Raw genomic sequence first — 20,568 nt, 5'->3', positions numbered from 1 at the left:
TCATGATAATATCATTGCATGCTTCAAATTTTCATTATTTTGAAAAAATGATGACAAAATACTTTAATAATGTTTCATGAAAATACTGCTAAAACATTGTGATAGTTTGAAAATATTGGAGATATGTGTGTTGTGCTTATGAAGAAAAATCCTAAGGCTTAAAGTTTTATTTTTGATGAACTCACTATTCTTGTTTGGGCTTAAATATTGGAGATATGTGTGTTGTATTTTCAAGCTTATGAAGAAAAATCCTAAGGCTTAAAGTCTTGTTTTTGATGAACTCATTCACTATTATTTTTTATGAACTCACTATTTTTTGAGATTTTTTATCTCCTGTTGGTTGTTGCTTCATCAATAAAGATTTTTTTATTTATTTATAATTTTAGATATTTTTTTTTATAGTTTTTTTAAGTTTTTAAAAAAAAAACTTTGAGGCTTACGCTTTACGCCTCGAGGCTTACGCCTCGCCTCAGATTTTGGTGGAGCGCCTCGCTACGCCTCAACGCTTTTCACAACACTGATGGAACCCTTCAGAGTATTGAGATGAAAAATCAGTTTTGATTTCCAATTGACTGAAGTGGAACCTGATACTAAGTGAGATTTGCACCTACATAAAGTTGCACTTTTTTTTTTCTTTTCTCTTTGATCACAAAGTTCCCGTAATATCTGGGCTTGGGTCACTGACACCCAAGCCCTTATGGAGCCCACAGTGAAATGCACCTGCACACCCGGTGGGAGTCGAACCTGGGAAACCTTCTCCCCATGCTCACGACCACTCGGGCGACCTGGGTGGGTCTTGATATGGTTGCACTGTTATTTGCTGATTTGCAGCTCCTAAAGATTTGAACCACTGCATTAAGTATTGGTACATTTGGACAAAGGTGGTTTAATTGGCGTTTTCTTACTCCTACTATTAGTCACAATGGTCTAAGCAAGTGTCATTTCGTTGCTTTGTTTTCGGCTGTGTTCTGGTAGTTTATTCCATATGAGGTATATTACTGATTTTTTCACTGAATGCTGAGAGCCTAAGATTAGTATTTCTTCTATCTTCCCCATGGAAAAAATCCTTTATAGTTTGATGCAGCCAAATAGATTATCAATGAGGCATGTTTGCATGCAATGCCATTTTTATCCCTTCCAACTAAAATTGTCTGTTGATTTTTGTTCCATTGGAAGGCGTGGGTGTAAATGTAATCACAAAGGGATGGAGAGAGTACTTAATCATGATGATTGAACCTTGCTTCTCAGTTCTCACATGGCCTCTGGATGAGTGAAATTGCACTTTTTGGGAAGTTATAACCATAAAATAATGTAGTGTAGCTCAAGACAGGCATTAGAGAATATCACTTATGCAGTATTGACAACTTTTAACATTGTAAATTAATGTTCTCCAATTCACGAAAGTAATCTTATCTTCTATTTATTAAACATGCCAATTAGGTGGTTGCTTCAAGGGTGGCTGAGGAAGTGGGCGTTAAGCTTGGAGAGGAGGTTGGTTACACAATTCGCTTCGAGAATGTGTCAAAGTCGGTATGTCTATTTGCTTAACTTGTATGTGGTGGATACAAGTTGATCTTCTATCTTAAGGATATAAAGCTAGATTACCTATGATTTCTTGATGTATTTTATGTGCATTTTCAGATGATGTTAAAGACTTTAATATGCATGCTTAGTGGATTTCGTTTAATCTGGATCTTAATATTTTTGTATATATGGTGCATTGAAATAAAAATTTGGACCTTTATATTTGTAGGGTGTGACTATGATAAAGTTTCTGACAGATGGTGTGCTGCTGAGAGAAATGATGGATGATCCTCTTCTATCCAAATACAGGTATGTACCGGAGTTTGTTACTCCAGTCATGAAAACGCTTAGCTGCATAAAAGCATGTGTATGTAGTAGTGTAAAGGCTGCAAACTGGTAGTGGCTGCTGCAAATCAACCTAATCCACCACCAATGCAAGTTACAGTTATATAGTGGCCGCAATGATCAGTATATCTTTTGCCAGTTACACATCTTCGGAGTTGTTTGGGAATGAGAATACAAGGGAATATAAAGTACTTAGGATATGCTTAATATCTTGATTTATATTTCTCAGGATCGAAACCCTTGGTTAGATTTTAAAGACTAATCTAAATTCAAATTTAGAATGTTCACAATTGATAGACTGCACCATGTATGTGTTAAATTGTATTCCATAACTTGTAATCCTACATATATATTTTATATATATAAGAGAGATACATATACATATATATTTCATATATATGTACATGTATCTATCTACTTATATATATATATATACAAATATATATATTTCCTTTTGTATTAACCATAGGGGTATTTTAGTCTTTTCTTCTATTTTACGCATATTCATCTTTTTGAATATGTTTGTATTTTATCTATTTTTTCTTTTTCTTTCTTTTTATTTTTTGTACTTTATGTACCTTGGGGGGCCTACACTCTAGTCGTTGGGCCCCTCTAACGGTTACATTTCCAATGACTAGATGTGGAGCCCCTCCAAGGCTCTTTTAATGCCCTATAAATATTCGCCTTTCCTCTTGTATTTGGTTAAGGTTTTGAGTCAAAGCCATTAATTTTTCAATAAAGTTTTCCTTATTCTTTTATGCCTTTGTGCATTTGTGAGCCATTGTGGGTGGTGCCTTTGTGCACAAGTGTTCTTATTGTGCCTTCGTGCACACTTCATTCATCAAGAACTTATTGTCTTGATCATAGTGTCTCCTTTGATGACACTTTCACATGGTATCAGAGCCGAGGTTATTATTAAAGAGGATAGTGTGCCACTTCTTTTTCATCGTGTGCCTTGAAAGTCGTGCATCTACCTTTCTCTTGAATTTCGGCGCAGAGACTTCTTACAATATATATCGTGAGAATCATACCACATTTAAAAACCCATTGGTGGTAAGAATTCTCTCACTCTATATTCTTTTCCTTACAAATGGGGAAAAAGACTCTCATTCCTCTTTTGGGTTCAAACTCAATTGTTCAAATTATCATGTTTGGGCCGTTTATATGGAAGCCCATATCAAGGGTAAAGGGCTTTGGGGATATGTCCAAGGATAAATACCGGAACCGGAACCGGAACCAAAGATTTTCTTGGTGGAAAAATGAGAAATAAAGATTCTTGAAGGAGAAGAAAGAACCAAGGCTCTTGAAGACTATAGTAAGAAACATGAGGAATGAGAGATGAGAAATTTTAAAATCCTATCATGGATCTTCTCATCATTTGAGACAAGAATCAATGCCAACATTATCAATTTCAAAAAAGCTTCTCAAGCATGGCAATATCTTGAAAAAATGTACACATCAAAGGACTTGTCTCACAAGTACTATCTTCAAAAAAGGGCCTTGACCCCTACAACAAAGTGAAATGACTATTAGTGAGTATTTCGCGGAGTTGTCTTCTATTTGGGATGAGCTTGCCATGCTTTAGCCCACATGGAGTGGAGAAGCCATTGAGCTTAGGCATAAACAATTGGAGGATGATCACTTTTTTAACTTTCTAAATGGGCTTAGACTCGATTTTGAACAAATACGATCTTCTCTTCTGTCCTCTTTTACTTCCCCTTCTCTTGAAGACATAATTACAAAATTAAGTGGGGAAGAGACCCGTATGGGTATAAGCAAAAATAACCCAAGTGTTATTGCAACACCTTCCAACCAAGAAGAAAGTAAAGGTGTTAATGCCGTTTCAAGACCGAGAAACAATTTGAGAACTTACAAACCTTCTCACTTCAAAAATTAAAATCAAGGAGCAAGGGAAAATAGTGGGCAAGGCGGAAAAATATATTATAGCAAAATTGTGTGCCACTTTTGTAAGGAACCGGGACACATCAAATCGGTGTGCCCAAAGTGGAAGAAATTGATAGCCATGACTACCACATCTCAACCTCAAAAGGAAGAATACTCATCCTCTTTCAATGGAGCTCTCTCTTTGCATCAAATTGTGAAAGCACTTTATTCAACCTCTTCTCAAGGGGAAATTTTTGGATCCGTCAAGTCCACTTTTTCTCCTCCCGATAAAACTTTTTGGCTTTTAGATTCAGGTGCCTCTTTTCATATGTCCCCAAGTATTTATTTTTTTTTTCGAATATTCAAAAAATCCCTCTTCATCCTTTGTTTCAGCCGCAGATGAAACTCCTCTTGAAATCAAAGGAATTTGAAACTTTGAAAAACAATAAATTTTTATCCCAAAAAATAGATTTATACCAAAATTAAACTTAAATTTGCTTCAAATCTCTCAACTCTCGGACCATGGATGTGATATAAAATTCTCATATGATAAATGTTGGATACAGGATCGTCGGTCTGTGAGGTTGATTGGAGAAGGCCGAGATCTATACTATGTCGACTTCCTCCAAATTTCAAAAAATCTTTTTTGTAATGTTGTCCAACAAAAAGATATTAATATATGGCACAAAAGGCTTGGACATCCCACATTGTTAAGATTTCTTATTTACTCTTTGTTAAACATCTTTGTAAAAGTGTTTTTACTTGTAATGATTGTACTCTTGGAAATATGAAAAGTTTACCTTTCAATCTAAGATCTATGTTTATAACACGACCTTTTGAAATTGTCCATTCGGATGTACGAGGATCGACAACTATTTTATCAAAAGCGGGGTTTTCATATTATGTGATTTTTGTTAACGATTACACTAGATATTGTTGGATATATTTTCTTAAGCACAAACATGAGGTTTTCACGACATTCAAAACTTATCATGTGATGATCAAAAATTAATTTAATGGAAACTTGAAAATTTTTAGAACTGACTCTGGAGGAGAATATCTTTCTAATGAATTCAAAAGATATCTTGAAAGTTATAGTATTCTCCATCAAAAATCTTTGTCTGAAAATGCCTCAACAAGATGGATTAGCCGAAAGAAAAGACATACATATTATTGAAACCACTCGAACCCTACTTATCTCGCAAAACATTCCAAATTTTTTTTGGGCCGAAGCGGCTCTTACATCTGTCTATCTCATAAATCGGCTTCCATCCTAAAACTTAAACAAAATTTCGCCTTTTGAAATATTGTATACAAAAGAACCTGACTATAATAGGTTAAGATTTTTTGGATGCAAAACATTCTAAATGGTTGTTGAGCCCCCTTAAACTTGTGTTTGATTTGATTTATGTTAAAATTTTTACTATTAGATTTCAAGAAGGTCTCGTACGAGAACTTCGGTTTTTACCAGATTTTTAAAAATCATTTTTAGGTACTGAGATTAAGTGACGGAGAGACCAATCGGCTAGAAGACACGAGGGTTATGATCTGGTGGCAAAGGTTCTGATGTATATGAGATATTTTGTTTTTGTTTTGGGGAACTATGTGAACCCTCAGTAAGGATTGTTTGATTTGAATAAATTCAATTTCAGTTCATAATTTGATTTATATTATGTCTGGAATGATTGTTGGGTTGTGTAAATTAAATCTATAATGTGCCCTGGGTCTCTGCGATATTTTTCACAATGTAAAAAAAATTTTCGCATTTTATCGAGGGTCAGTTTGAGGTCGTTACAATAAGAAAAGCTTTATGATTAGATTTAAATGATTCATAGGATACTAACCTACTAGGTGTCTTAGATATTCTCATGGATCCTCTTACACTAGGATGATCTAACTCTTGACTTTGGGAATACCTCTCGAGTTTGACTAGAATAGACTTGTATTTCATTGTGAGATTCAACTATATCAATATAATTATCATTTTCATGTGCATCATGAATGACATCATTGCCACTCTCATGCACATCTTGAATATCATTATTACCATTCACATTATCAACAATATAATTATAATGCCCGACAATATCACCATCGTGCATTTTAACTAAATCAAACAAGGAGTACTCACAAGGTTTTTTAGATTCATTTTTTTCAAAACCATTTTCCTTTTTAGGAAGTCACATTTCTTGAAACATAGAGTTTGCCCTTTTCTATATCATAATATCTATATCCTTTTTTGTTTTCAGCATAGCCTAAGAAAACACAAGGGATGACTTTCATGGAAAGCTTATCATTTTTTTAGAAAGGACAAAACATTTACAAACCGAAGATTCTTAATCTTTTATAATCGAGAGGTATTTAAACAAATTTTCAATAGGAACAATTTTTTCAAGAATAGTTGAAGGCATTCTATTAATTAAATAGATCGCCGTAAGGGCGACTTCGGCCCAAAACGTTTTAAAACATTTTTGGATATGAGAAGCGCTCTAGTGATTTCAATGTTATGTCGTGTGATGTATATGGACAAGATCTTTGATGAATAATCCCTTGTTGATCAAGGTATTTTTTGAAGTCATTTGAAAAAAAATTCTCATCTGAAATCGGATCTAAAGATTTTAATGGAGGCTTAAAATTTATTTTGACATAACTATATAATTTTTGAAAACAATCGATAATTCAAATTTGAGTCTAAGAAAATAAATCCATGCGCGTCTACTATAGTCGTCCACAAATATGATATAATAAGATAGTCCTCCTATAGACATAATCTATGCCGGTCCCCATACATCCGAATGTATTAACTCAAATGGTTCTTTAGAAACAAAATGACTAGGTCTTAAAGGTAAATATTTCTTTTTTCCAAAAATACAATCTTCACAAACCAAACCTTTTTCATTACAATTTTCAAGAAAACGAAACAAATACAGTTTTGACATGCTTGGATGTCCTAATCTCCTATGGCAATTTTCAATGTCATTTTCAACAAAATTATAAAAAACTTGATTGAAAAATCCTAAGTTGTCGATGTAGTGGGTCCCCTCTGCTATGACTTCACCTATTCTGCTTCTCGAACTAGAGATCCTGCATTAAGCAACCACTAGATGAAAAAGTGGTGGTACATCTGTGGTCAGTAATTTGAGAAATAGATAGAGGATATAGATTTAGTTTATGTACAACTCTAATGTTTGAAATATAAAATTTGGGTTATTTTTAGAAGAGTTTTCCAAAGTACCAAAACCTTTGATTTTTAAAAATGTTCTATCGACAGTTGAAACATGAGAATCATTGGGATTAATGTGACATTCAGATAGTACAAACTCATTAGAAATCATATGTAAAGAAGCACCAGAATAAAAAATCCAAGAAGTTTTAATGGGGTTCATGCATCTAGAGATGACCACATCGGAAAAAGAAAAAGTTTGGCCTTTGAATAGTGGTTGGGGTGCTTTCATAGGTTGAGCAAGTGATATGTCTCCAATACTTTGGGAGCCTTTATTTACCCCACCTTTCTCAAATGATGACCCCATAGAAGCCACTTTCTTTCTCTTTTATCTTCTCTTTTTCTTTTTATGCAAAAAGGCTTGATGTGGTCCGGTTCATTACAAAAATGACATGATTTTCTTTTTGGAATCTTAGTCATTTGTATTTTTTCCAAAATGTAGAGGCTTGTGGACTGTTGTGTGATTTTCGGGCCTTGACATAAGAGTCACCGATTCTTTATCTTTGATAGAGAAGGGGTTCTTCAATCTATTTTCTTCGATATTTAGTTCTTTTAGAGTTTCAACTATGGAAGAAACACCTCATCTATGAAGGAGTGCCGATTTAGTCCCCCTCATAATCGGGTCTAAGCACATTTACAAATTGATGAAAGTGCTCTGTTTTAATTTGTTTTTCACGGAGTTCTATGTCTAGGAACAATGCTACTTAGGGTCTAGGAGAGTTAACTCATCCCAAAGAAGAGAAAGAGCATTGCAATATTTTCTTATACTTATGTGTTCTTTAGTTATGGTCCTCAATTTATTTTGGAGGTAACATACATTGGTTATATATCTTAGGGAATACATATTTTGAATATATTTTCAAGCTTCACTAGCAAACTCAAAATTTGCCAAACTAGACCACCTTTTTTTGTCTAACACTATTAATGAACCATCTAATGATTTTGGAATGACCCATCTTCCACTCCTTCTATCTCTTTTTCGTAATTGGCAACAACTTTATTCATATCAGCTTTATTCATGGCATTTCCTTGAAGTGCTACTTGCTATTTTCATTCTTGGTGAGCATAAGGTTTGGTTCTTTCTCGGTGCCATCCACTAAACCCCATAGACCTTTTTTTCCAAATTTTGTATTTTACTATAGATGCTCACATCACATAGTTGTCATTGAGTCTCACAACAATGAAAAACAATGAAAACGATGACTTTTCATTTATCCTCCATAGATACAAATGGAGAGAAGAGATGAAGAGAAAAAGATAGAGAATGAAAGCAAAGTTTTTTTGGACACCATGTGCCTGTGATCACACGATCCATGATCTTACGTCCACACAAACAGGCTTCACAAGGTTCTCAATGTCGATGACTGATAATAAAACCAACAAAATCTCAAAAGAGTTCCACTAAGGCAATAATGGAATACAAATACAAAGTGGTCATTTATGAAGCAAACACACTCTCACAATGGCGACACACACTAACAACTGACAAAGAGAGTCACAAGTAAAAAAATATAAGTGTATTCTCATTAACAAAATGCTTAGAAAAGCTTAACTTACACAATAGAGAAGGTCCCTATTTATAAGCACAAGATAGAGCAAAGGGGGAGTCCAAAGACTCCAACTAGCCGTTGGACTATCCCCCACAACAACAACAAACAACAACAACTACGCCTTCATCCCAAAACAATTGGGGTCAGCGATATGAACCAAAAAAGAAATTCATTTTGGGTCTTCCACATGAATCCTTTTCCTCCAATCATTTCTATCCAACGCCATGTCCTCGGTGAGGTTCAAAGCATTCATATCCTTTCTTATCACCTCCATCCATGTCTTCCTAGGCCTACCCCGACCTCTTTTAACTAATATATTTTCCCATTTCTCCATCCTTCTAACTGGAGCATCATTAGGCCTTCGTCGAATATGTCCAAACCACCGTAAACGATTCTCTCTCATCTTATTTTCAATGGGTGCAACGCCTACCTTCTTACGTATCTCCTCGTTCTGAATCTTATCTTTTATTGTATTTCCACACATCCATCTCAGCATACGCATCTCAGCTACACTCATTTTTTGAATATGATGTCTCTTGGCAGCCCAACATTCCGTACTATATAGTAAAGCGGGCCTAATAGTCGTCCTATAAAACTTTTCCTTCAACCGCAATGGCATTCTACGATCGCACAACACTCCAGTAGCACTTTTCCATTTCATCCACCCAACCTTTATCCTATGATTTACATCTCCATCAATTTCTCCATACTTTTGAATGATGGATCCCAAATATTTGAAATAATCATTCACCGGTATATCTTGCTCACCAAGCTTCACTACACTCCCATCACTACTTCGTTGCTTACTAAACCGACATTCCATATATTCAGTCTTACTCTTACTCAACTTAAAACCTCTAGCTTCCAATGTTTGTCTCCATAATTCTAACTTAGCATTAACCCCAGCTCTAGACTCATCAATCAAAACAATATCATCAGCAAACAACATACACCACGGTACATTTTCTTGAATTGATCTCGTAAGCTCATCCATCACTATCGCAAATAGGAAAGGGCTTAAAGCAGATCCTTGATGTAACCCAACCGTTATCGGAAAATTGGTTGACACCCCTCCACAAGTGCGGACATTGGTTACTACTCCTTCATACATATCTTTAATTATACTAATGTACTTGAGAGAAACACCTTTCTTCATCATTGTCCACCAGAGAACGTCCCTAGGTACTCTATCGTATGCCTTCTCTAAATCAATAAAAACCATATGCAAATCTTTGTTCCTCTCTCTATATCTTTCAATAAGTTGTCTAAGAAGATGTATAGCTTCCATAGTTGATCTTCCAGGCATAAAACCAAATTGATTCTCCGATATCATGACAACCTTCCTCAATCTAGACTCAATCACCCTCTCCCAAAGTTTCATAGTATGACTCATGAGTTTTATACCACGATAGTTTGTGCAATCTTGTATATCACCCTTATTCTTATATAAAGGCACCAAAGTACTCTTCCTCCACTCATTAGGCATCTTATTTGTTCGCCAAATCAAGTTAAAAAGATTTGTCAACCATTCTAAACCTTTCTCTCCCAAGCATTTCCAAGCCTCGATAGGTATACCATCTGGGCCAACTGCCCTTCTTGATTTCATTTTCTTCAAAGCCTCTGCAATTTCTTTCTTTTGAATCTTGCGCATGAAGTCACGATTTATCTCATGAAAAGGAATGGAGAAGTCTCCAAGATCCTGAGCATGACTATCATTAAATAGCTTATCAAAATAATCTTTCCATCTCTCCTTAATCTCCTCATCTTTGACTAAAACCCTTTGCGTTTCATCTTTGATACATCTAACCATACCGAAATCCTTCGATTTCCTATCTCTCATCTTTGCAAGCCTATAAATATCCTTCTCGCCTTCTTTGGTATCCAACTTGTCATAAACCTCCTTATATACCTTAGCCCTCGTGTTTCGAACAACTTTTTTAGCTTCCTTCTTTGCTATCATATACTTCTCCAAATTCTCATTATCACGACTCTTACTTAGATTTCTATAACACTCTCTTTTAACCTTAATAGCTAATTTGACATCCTTGTTCCACCATGATGTATCCTTACCTAGTGGTGCACCGCCTTTAGACTCACCAAATACCTCCTTAGCTACTTTTCTCATACCACCCGCTATCTTATTCCACATTGATTCTGAATCCTCCTCGAGACACCAATCAACTTCCTTAATTACCCGCTCTACAAACATTCCTTGTTTAGCTTCTTTCAGTGCCCACCACTTAATTCTAGGATCTATCATATGTCTATCCCTTTTGCGGTATTGTCTAATTCTAAGATCTAAAATTAAGACTCTATGTTGTGTAGCTACACTTTCTCCCGGTATAACCTTACAATCGATGCAACAACCCCTATCTCTTTTTCTAAGTAGGAAAAAATCTATCTGACTCGTATTAACCCCACTTTTAAATGTTACTAGGTGAGACTCCCTCTTCCTAAACCAAGTGTTTGCTAAGATCATATCATAGGACAAACCAAAATCTAAAATCCTTTCTCCACTTTCGTTTCTTTCTCCTATACCATAGCCTCCATGGACACTCTCAAATCCATCCCTATTAATGCCTACATGCCCATTAAGGTCACCCAACGATCATAAATATGACTGTTGGAACTAGCCCAACGACTGGTCCCAACAGTCGCATGACATAATAAATAGACAAAAAAACAAAAGCAAAAAATAAAACAGAAATTACAAAAACAGCCCCTAATGGGCCAACCCCTATTGCAATAAGAAAATGACTGAAATATCCCTGATGGGCTATGTCACATGGGTGCGGGGGTGCGACCAAAATATAAAATATTATATATATATAAAGTCCAAAAGTTGGACATAAATGATCTTGGGTGCGTTGACCGCACCCAGGGTCAGGTTGACCGCACCGGGTGCCGCACCCGATGCGGGTGCGGCACCTAGTTGGCCGAGTCCCTGTGACATAGCTGATCGGTATTTCAGTTTACATACAAAATATATTTCAGTATATATATAAGGTTCAATATCTTAACATCTTCTACATCATCATGAAAAATAAAGGTTTCTATGTAGCCATCTCATATTTGTGGATCATAAACTTTTTCCTTAACAGGACATGGATGCAAATCTTTTTTGTATTAGTGCAAAATTTTGTTATGTGGAAGCCTGGTACATGTGGATGACCTTTTATGTATAAGTGGCTAATGTACTATTGGAATTTGTTAGTGGTTGGTTTATAGTATCCAGCCTATTTACATGCATCTTTTCTTGAAGAATAAGATGTCGCAAGATGCTTAGTGTCTCTTCACGGACTTTTGGTGTTTTTCAAAAGTATTTAAGGATTCTTTAGGGATGGAAATATTTTCTCTATCGAATGATCTAAATAGCAACATGAAAAAAATGGGATAGCTTGAACAATAATTTAGTGCAACAAAATGCTATTTTGTTGTAGCCTTGTTAAGAGTCTTACAATGGTTCATACCCTAAAGTTGGTTTTATTTTCATAGTATATGTACATAATTACTTTAAGTGTTGATAGATAACTATTGTTTATGTATAAAATGCTCCCCCGCTTCTCTGTCCTCCCTCTTGAATTACTAGCATTTATTCTTTATTGTGTTAAATTAGAAAATCTTTTGGTAACCTTTTGAGATTCACCTCCTTCCATTTAACCAAAGAAGCAAAGGTAGAAAAGAAAAGAAAAACCTGCAGGAAGAAAGATGGAGAAAGTGCATTTTTTTATATTGTCTTGATCATTTTAGAAATTCATGCACGATAGTGATCTTAAAGACTTATTTTTTCTTTTATTTTCTGAGACAGTTTGATACTTTGATTCACTGATTACTTGGCTGAAGTATTAATTAACTTCAAGCATTTTAATCTAGGGATCTTAAAGGCTTATTTATTCTTTTATTTTCTGAGACAGTTTAATTTTCTGATTACTTGGCTAAAGTATGAATTAACTTCAAGCATTTTAATCTTTTCATGACTAACTCTGCCAAAATTCAAAGCTTTTCACAATCAATTCTGCCAATATATTAAGTGAATAGCTTTGTAGAGTAAGCGTTCTTTTTCTTTCCACAAATAATTAAGTATGGGAAAGGCAGCGCTTTACATCTTTAATTTTCTTTTTTTTAATCAGTGTAATAATGGTGGATGAAGCACATGAAAGGAGCATTTCTACTGACATGTTAATGGGGCTCTTGAAAAAGGTGTGAACTATAAGTAACTTTCCTTCGGTTCTGTATTTATTGTACTTGGTACTATGTCTAATAACTGCTCTATTTGTTTGTGATCAAAGCTAATTAGCATGGCTATCCCAGATCCAACGTCGTCGGCCTGAGCTGCGGCTGGTCATTTCATCTGCTACAATTGAAGCAAAATCCATCGCAAATTTCTTTTCTAACAGGTCTATTCTTTTCGAATTGATGCAACATATCCAACACTTTTGTTCTCCTAGGGCCCTTTCAGTATTTTGGATTGATTTCTGGCACTACACACTGATATGGTGTCTTCTTTTGGTGCTTGCTTCTGGGATACTTTTTCATTTAGCCTGTCTAGGTAGGCTGTCCTAGCTGGAATGAGATATGGCATCTAAATTAGGGTGCTGATAGTTTGTATCCATACATACAGTTTCACATGTTCATGTGTACTTTGTCCAATAATTTCAGTCGTCTACAACTGTGCATTGCATTTTCACTATTAACTGTATGCTTTCTGCATCTCTTCCTTTTGTTTCCAGTGATTAGATTCTTAAGTTTTGCTTGAAATAATTGGATTACAGAAAATATCTATGATGGGCAGGTCAATGGTTCCATTGGCTCATTTAGGCTTTGAATAACTGAATTCCAACTTGAACAGATAAATGGAGCTCAGTCTTTTATCCATTTTATAAGGAGTGTTAAACTGATAGGTATATCGTCAATTATTTTTTTGGATTTATAACCCGAAGAAACCGCACCCGGCACGAAGACCTGGTCACACTGGCTCAGCCTGCCATGCCTATGATCATCATGCCATCAGTGTAAAACTCCGAGACTCCGAGTCTAGGACCCTTGCCCCCGGGGCCTATGCTACACATTGGCTTGAGTAGATGGGCGACTTCCATGTGAATCGAACCTTGACTTCCCTTCTAGCAGCTAAGGCCCCACCCCACTGCGCCAACCCCCTTCAACCTGTTTTTTGGGGGGCTTATTAAACAATAGTGCCAATTTTGGGTATTGACTAGTAGCACAAGGTAAAGCCATAACATAGTTCAAAATGAAGAGGCCTTCAACTGGAAAATATGTGTAAGCCATTCTTCGGTGAAATTTTTTCTCTTGCCTGGTCTGAATGGAATTTGCGGCATAAAAGAATTACTATTTTAGAACGAGCAATTATTGCCAAATGGGCAAGAACTAAAGGCAACAATGGACATGCATTTGGAGATGGCGGCCGTCATTGGCATGGTGGTACATCTGGCTGGACTAAAACAGGAGAACTTTTTTATGATAAAAGCTCAAATGCACCACAATATACATTGGATAATTCAAGTATTCATTCAACTTTTCACAGGAATCATTTTGAAAGAAAATGTTTGCAGTGGGTTAACTAGAATAGGAGCAATTGCTCATTTTATTTTACGTTTTTTTCACCTTTATTTTCTGTACTGTTGAAGGATGACTTTCATCATTGTGCTACAATAATACAATTTCTTGTTTTTGCTCAAAGGATAAAGGATGGTTCCTTTTATAATTCTGGTTTACAATTAATTACAATTTCCTTTTTTATTTTTCTTGTTAACTAGAAAACAGCGTCGTGATCATGAAAGCCAGGATGGTGTACCTAGTAAGCAACCAGCTATCATCTCTGTCGAGGTTTGTTGTGATGTTTCCTTTTTTTATCCTTTTTTAGCATCCTTAACTTGAATATGTGCATACTATACAATCATTCATTGAGGTGGCATTGTGTTATATATATGTATATATAAAGGCATTGTGTTATATATATGTATATACAAACTAAAGGTCCACTTATTTGTTTCAGGGCCGAGGCTATGATGTGAAAGTTCATTTTCTTCAGGCGCCTACTTCTAATTATTTGCAAGAAGCAGTTTCAACGGTGTTGTCTATTCATGGCAAGGTATGGGCCACTCTAGTTGGTTGTAAATAAGTTTTCCCCTGCCAAAACTCTGCCAACTGGTCCACGGAATTATGTGCTGTATGGTCCACACACAATTGAGAATTCTCCAAGCAATCTATTGGCCAATCATCTAAGTTGTCAATCTTGGTTTCCACAGCCTTGAGTACAACAAACTTGTGTTGTTTGATGAAGCTTGCAATGATCATTCTGTGGTCATATTGGTACAAGCCATCACGTTCCATACCTCAGTTATCAATTAAGTCAAATCCTGCTTCAGACCCTTCTTCAAACTTGTTCATCAGTCATTGAGGCACCATCTATGTCACACAGACTCTTCTAACTGGCACCGCACCCGCACCTGGGCGGGTGCGACACTTGGACACAACTTCCTTTGTGTTAGGTGAAGTCAACCACACTGAGGCCCATTTCTATCCAAAAGTAGATTCAATTAACCCTAATCAAGTCCATTTTTATCTATATTATATATATAAATACATAAATGCACACAAATACATGTAGTGTTAACTTAAAATTGTTTATATATATATATATACACACACACACACACACACTCCCCGCACCCAAGTTTTTTTAAAGTGCCGCATCACCGCACCCGTACCCGCACCCGCACTCACATCCGCACCCACACCTATGTGACATAGGGCACCATGAAGAACTCCAGGTTCCTAGGGATTATTAGGTTATCAGGCATGAAAGTGATCTCTTTGAATTTTCAAGTATGATCTATGAGTCTAAGATAAATATCATATGCATTTAAAGGTGCAAGTGGTTGATCTTGCTTTTGTTAGTAATGGAATGAAGTTTTGTGCACAATTTCCGTCTGTCTGTTAGTAGATTTGTGGCCATGGTTCTTTGGCATTGGATTTTGTAGTCAGTGTGAGATTTTTCCTCTATTGTTTTTCTTTGCTAATTCCAAATTAACAAAAGGAAAACTGTTCTGATATTGTTAGTTTTCTGTTAAGTTATTCTCACTAGAAATGTTTGATGGTTTTTTCTGCTGCGTGGTCTTTGAAGGAACCTATGGGTGATATTCTGGTCTTCCTTACTGGTCAAGATGATATTGATGCAGCAGTTGAGTTACTTAATGAAGAATCTCAAAATTTAGGAAACCGGTCTTCAGGTTGGTGCTTGCTAAAATGTATTGCTTTATCCTTTTTCCCTGTTAAACTGTTCTCTTGCTTAGCAGTTTAATTGTTCAGTTTATTGTGGTTAATTATTTTGTTCCTATCAATTTCATGTTCCCGAATTCATGCTAACTACTTCTATTTTTGATGAATTTACTGAACCTCGCATTGGAATTCAATAACTTGAGTTTCTGATGAGCACCAAACATTACCTTTTTGGAAGATCTAGTCCCATTTTCTGGAACTTTAGAAAAAGACACATAATATCTCAAGAATTCTGGAAGAAGTTTGGTCAGGTTGACAGTCTAGATCAGGCAGGTGGTGCATGAAAGATGGGTTTGTCTCGATGAGGGATGTTTTGATTGAAACTTCTTGTTGTGTACATACAAAGGTGGGGGATGCCTCTAAAGTACCTGCGCTAGTGGCTACTCACTTTGTTAGCTTTCTCCCCAAGCAGATAGACATGCATATGTTAAGATATGTATATAATATTATGTGTATATATGTATATATATTGTATATGTATGTACAATATATACATATATTTATATGTGTATATATATATTAGTCTAATGTGTGTTTTACTATATTGTATTCTTGGCTCATGGGACACAATCCGGAGTGCATTGGGATCCGTGTCATTTTGTGACAACATATTAGTCTATTGTGTATGTCTTAACATTACCCTATCCAAGCTCTAGGAAAATCAGTAGTGTGTGTGTGTGGTTAATGAATAATAATCAAGTGAGGCACACATTGTTTGGACTATTATTCTTTTGAGGAAATCTTGAAAATCCTGTGCAATTTACATAAAACAATTTTTTTACTTCATTATGCAGTTTGATTAAATTTATTTTTATTTTTCCTCAGTCTTCCAACCTGTTCAACATATTTTTCTGCTTTTTTGATGATATATTACAAAAACTAGTTTTTCTTTTTAATACCAAGGTTCACTTAATATTACAAAAAGTTGAGCATCTTGACTAATTGCCTTATTGGTATTGGTGACTCATACGCATGCACAGAGATGTATGCTCTATGCAGTGTTAAATACAATGTATGCTTCATGAGTTTAATGGGTGAACAGACAAAGATGTTTTGCATGGGAAGAAAATATTTGGTATCATAATGAATTTAATTTTTAAGAGCTTTATGGGAAACTCACCTAAGAAGCATGCATGTTAATATGTGACTTATGAAAGAACGTATTTAAAGTTGATATGAAGAAATATCATGAGGAATATAATGGGGGGAGTAAAAACATAATCTCGAGTAGGATATTCTGTGATTCATGAGCTACTTGCCTCAAGACCATTAAGTGATGAAAAAGAGATTAAATGGAATGTGCTTTGCATTTGATGTGGCATATAGGAAGTGTTGACAATTCTGGTTAAGATTATTGAAGTTGACAATTATAGGTTGTAATAAGTCTAATTTTCCCCTCTATGGTCTTATTCCTTTTTGAAGCATAGGAATGACTATACTTAGAAGGTTCTGGGCTTGATGTTACTCATACACCCAGTTTTGGTGATTTGGGAGTTGGGACTCTTTCCCCTTGCCATGCTTTCTTGTTGGAAAAAAAGGTCTAGGTATATTTCTAAATTATTATTGCTCTCATAGGGTGAGTGTATAGAATATTGTTGAAACTCTGCTCATTTTGCCTCTGATACTTTATTTGCCTGTCTGTGTTGCTGCTTGTTTGTTTGATCGTTACCTTTGACTGATTTGGCTTGTGATTGAATAAAAGGATATTGGAAATTTCATAGTTGATTTCCTTTATTTTATAAAGTTGGACAAAATTCTGATAGTTTTGTTTGACTTCAGGACTTGTAATTTTGCCCCTATATGCTGGCCTTTCACGTGCTGACCAGGTCATTGCTGACATTTGATTTTAATATGTTAATAGCCTTTTACAGAATCACCTGTCGAACTTCTCATGCTTTTTACTTAATTTTAGGACTTGGTATTTTCTCCCACTCCTAGGGGAAAACGTAAAGTTGTAATATCAACAAATATTGCAGAGACTTCACTGACACTTGAGGTACCTTAATGGACTGAACGTAGCATCCATTTCGGTATTTATGGTATACTGTGATTCATTTGTGGATGATGTAGGGGGTGGTGTATGTCGTGGATAGTGGGTTTTCAAAGCAGCGTTATTATAACCCGGTATGGTTGTATCTCTTTCATTATGCTTCAAACATTTCCGATGGTATAATTTGCTTTTTTCCTCAGCTGTTGTGATCTGCTCTCTAAGTTCAAATGAAGTATTCCTAGAGGGTAATTGCCTTTTTATTTCTTTTTAGTGATTTAAGACTTGTTTCTCATCTATCTGATTCTATACTTGAATTTTGTTTTTTCTCTGAGAGAGGTGTTTGTGATTGTCTCTACTGTTTTTAGTTGTAGCTTTGAACTATGAAAAACATAGTAGGTTTGCTAAATGACTCCTTCAGTCCTCTGATCTTTTTATATTATGCACACAATGTACTAAATTTACCGGTACTCTTAGAGACTCTCTTAAAGGAAGTTGAGGTACTTGAAGAGGAATTCCAGAAAAAAAGTTCTCTACACCAACAATAACCATTGTGATGTGGAGTTATATGCAGATTTGAATTGTGCCAGATCCTTAGATGAATACAAGACATACCATTAGTTCTTGTGCTTTTGTGGGTGGAAACCTTGTCTCGTGGAGGAGCCAGAAACAAGATGTTGTATCTACATCTAGGCAAAGTCTAAGTACAGGGCTATAACTCAAAGTGCTTGTGAAGGAATACAAATAAAATCAACTTTTAAATGAAATGGGTATTAAGGGTGCTCTATTCCTGACCCTTATTGTGATGACCAATCTGCCATATTATTCTTACAAAGTCAGTGTATCATGAAAGGACAAAGTCACAAAGCATATTGGAATAGATTGCTATTTCACTGGGAATAAAAATTGAAAAGGGGATGTTTAATATGCCTAGTGAGAACTCAAGATCAACTTGCTAGCATTCTTACCAAGCTGTTCAACAAAATGAGGTATATGAGCCTTCTAATCTAGTTGGAATGATAGGTGCTTTCCACTCCCAACTTGAAGGGAGTGCTGACAAAGGATCATATTTGTCCTTCACGGGTTGACTTTTCTGTAAACATGTAATATGAGGGTATATGAGGGTTTATTTTGTTATCATGTATTTGTTCAATCATTTTCTTAAGAGGCCTTTCAGTCATCTTAACACAAACATGCTTTGCGTCAAAATGATCTCAAAGTCGTCCTGCGAATGAGTCAAAAGTTTTCCAAACTTATTAAGGGCATGTTTGGAAGCAAGAAAAAATCTCATAGGAAAAAGGAAATTTTGCCTATGAGAACTTTTGATATGATAAGTTTTTCGAAAGAAAAATTTTCACTTGTTTGTGTAGTATGAGAAAAATGGGCTGAAAAAGTACGAGAAACATTTTTGCTTGTTTGTGTATAATAAGAAAAATAAGCTGGAAAGGTGATGCAGCGCTCTTCGAGGAGGAAAGAACTCAGATGCCCACCGAGAATCGGTGGCTTAAACTTCTTTTTTTATTTCAATAAGTTTTCAGTAACAATGGGAAGACAACGAACAATAGGGAATAAAATGAAACATGGAGTAATTGAAAAGGGGAAAAGGAATACGCAATATAAAAAAAAACAATAAAGAAAGGTTGCTGAGTCTTTAATCTACTGTGTGTGCACAAAGCCCTAGGAGAGGGTTTTATAAAGTCAGTTGAGGATCCCGGGTCCCATTATGGACCCGAGATGGGATCCGAACCGTCTTCCTGCTGGATCTGGGTCATCCGGGTCGGCGTGCCTCGTGCTTGTCTGGAGTAGGTACGCAGGGGCGCCACGTCCCCGTGTCTCGGTGTCGTGTGCTGGGTCGCATCCTCTGCTTGGGTCCGATCCTCACTCCCATCATGTGGATCTGGTCTGCTGCCTAGGTCAGGCTGTATGGACCTGGGTCCATCCTGCTCTGCATCATTCTTTCCTGGTTGGAAAGAAGTCGGCTCTGACGACTTGTTGTCTCCACAGTAAGCATATAGATCAGACACATTGAAAATAGGCGAAATATGCCAATCGTCAGGCAACTCGAGGAGGTAGGCATTCAGACCCAGTCGCTGAAGAACCTTAAAAGTACTATACTTCTTAGGACTCAGCTTGCTATAGGTACCTACAGGAAAACGCTTGGGACGCAAGTAGACCCAAACTAACTGGCCGACCCTGAATTGGACATCACAACGACATTGATCTGCTGAGGATTTGTAGGCTTCGTAGCTTTCAACAAGTTTGGCTTTGACCTGTCTGTGGATATCACGCATATATTCAACCGCATCAAAGGCGTCTGGGGCGGGATCGGGCATACTGGACACAGGGGCTAGGTCAACGACATGGGTGACCGACCGACCATAGACCACTTGAACGGAGATTTGCCTGTAGACCGGTTGATGGAGCTGTTATAAGCGAACTCGGCTTGAGGCAATACAATGTCCCAAGTTTTGACATTTTCCCCCATAAGACTCCGTAATAGGTTTCCTAGGGTGCGGTTGACAACTTCAGTTTGGCCATCTGTTTGAGGGTGATATGCACTGCTAAACTGGAGCTTGGTTTTCAGTAAGGCCCATAACGATTTCCAAAAATGACTCAAAAAACGGGTGTCACGATCCGAGGTGATCGTGTGAGGCAATCCATGAAAACGGGCCACGTCCTTGAAGTAGTATGAGGCTACAAACGAGGCATCGATGATCCGTTTACATGGGATAAAGATAACCATCTTCGAAAATCTG

The 20,568-nt window shown here is 36.3% G+C and overlaps 1 protein-coding gene across 1 annotated transcript in view; it reads left to right on the top strand.

Moving 5' to 3' along the window:
- The window catches only part of LOC149843636 (RNA helicase family protein), a 91,933-nt gene that overhangs the window by 16,790 nt on the left and 54,575 nt on the right, over positions 1–20,568 (top strand). The window contains exons 4-13 of the mRNA XM_089999980.1: positions 1,441–1,530; positions 1,754–1,833; positions 12,657–12,726; positions 12,838–12,923; positions 14,301–14,370; positions 14,540–14,635; positions 15,671–15,776; positions 17,605–17,651; positions 17,738–17,821; positions 17,896–17,949. Coding sequence (XP_089856106.1) covers positions 1,441–1,530; positions 1,754–1,833; positions 12,657–12,726; positions 12,838–12,923; positions 14,301–14,370; positions 14,540–14,635; positions 15,671–15,776; positions 17,605–17,651; positions 17,738–17,821; positions 17,896–17,949 — 783 coding nt within the window. The remainder of the gene's footprint in view (positions 1–1,440; positions 1,531–1,753; positions 1,834–12,656; positions 12,727–12,837; positions 12,924–14,300; positions 14,371–14,539; positions 14,636–15,670; positions 15,777–17,604; positions 17,652–17,737; positions 17,822–17,895; positions 17,950–20,568) is intronic.

Source organism: Nuphar pumila, chromosome 3 (genome assembly GCF_984573655.1).
Source record: "Nuphar pumila chromosome 3, dmNupPumi1.hap1.1, whole genome shotgun sequence".
Classification (NCBI taxonomy): domain Eukaryota; kingdom Viridiplantae; phylum Streptophyta; class Magnoliopsida; order Nymphaeales; family Nymphaeaceae; genus Nuphar; species Nuphar pumila.
This window is presented reverse-complemented; position numbering and strand designations above follow the sequence as displayed.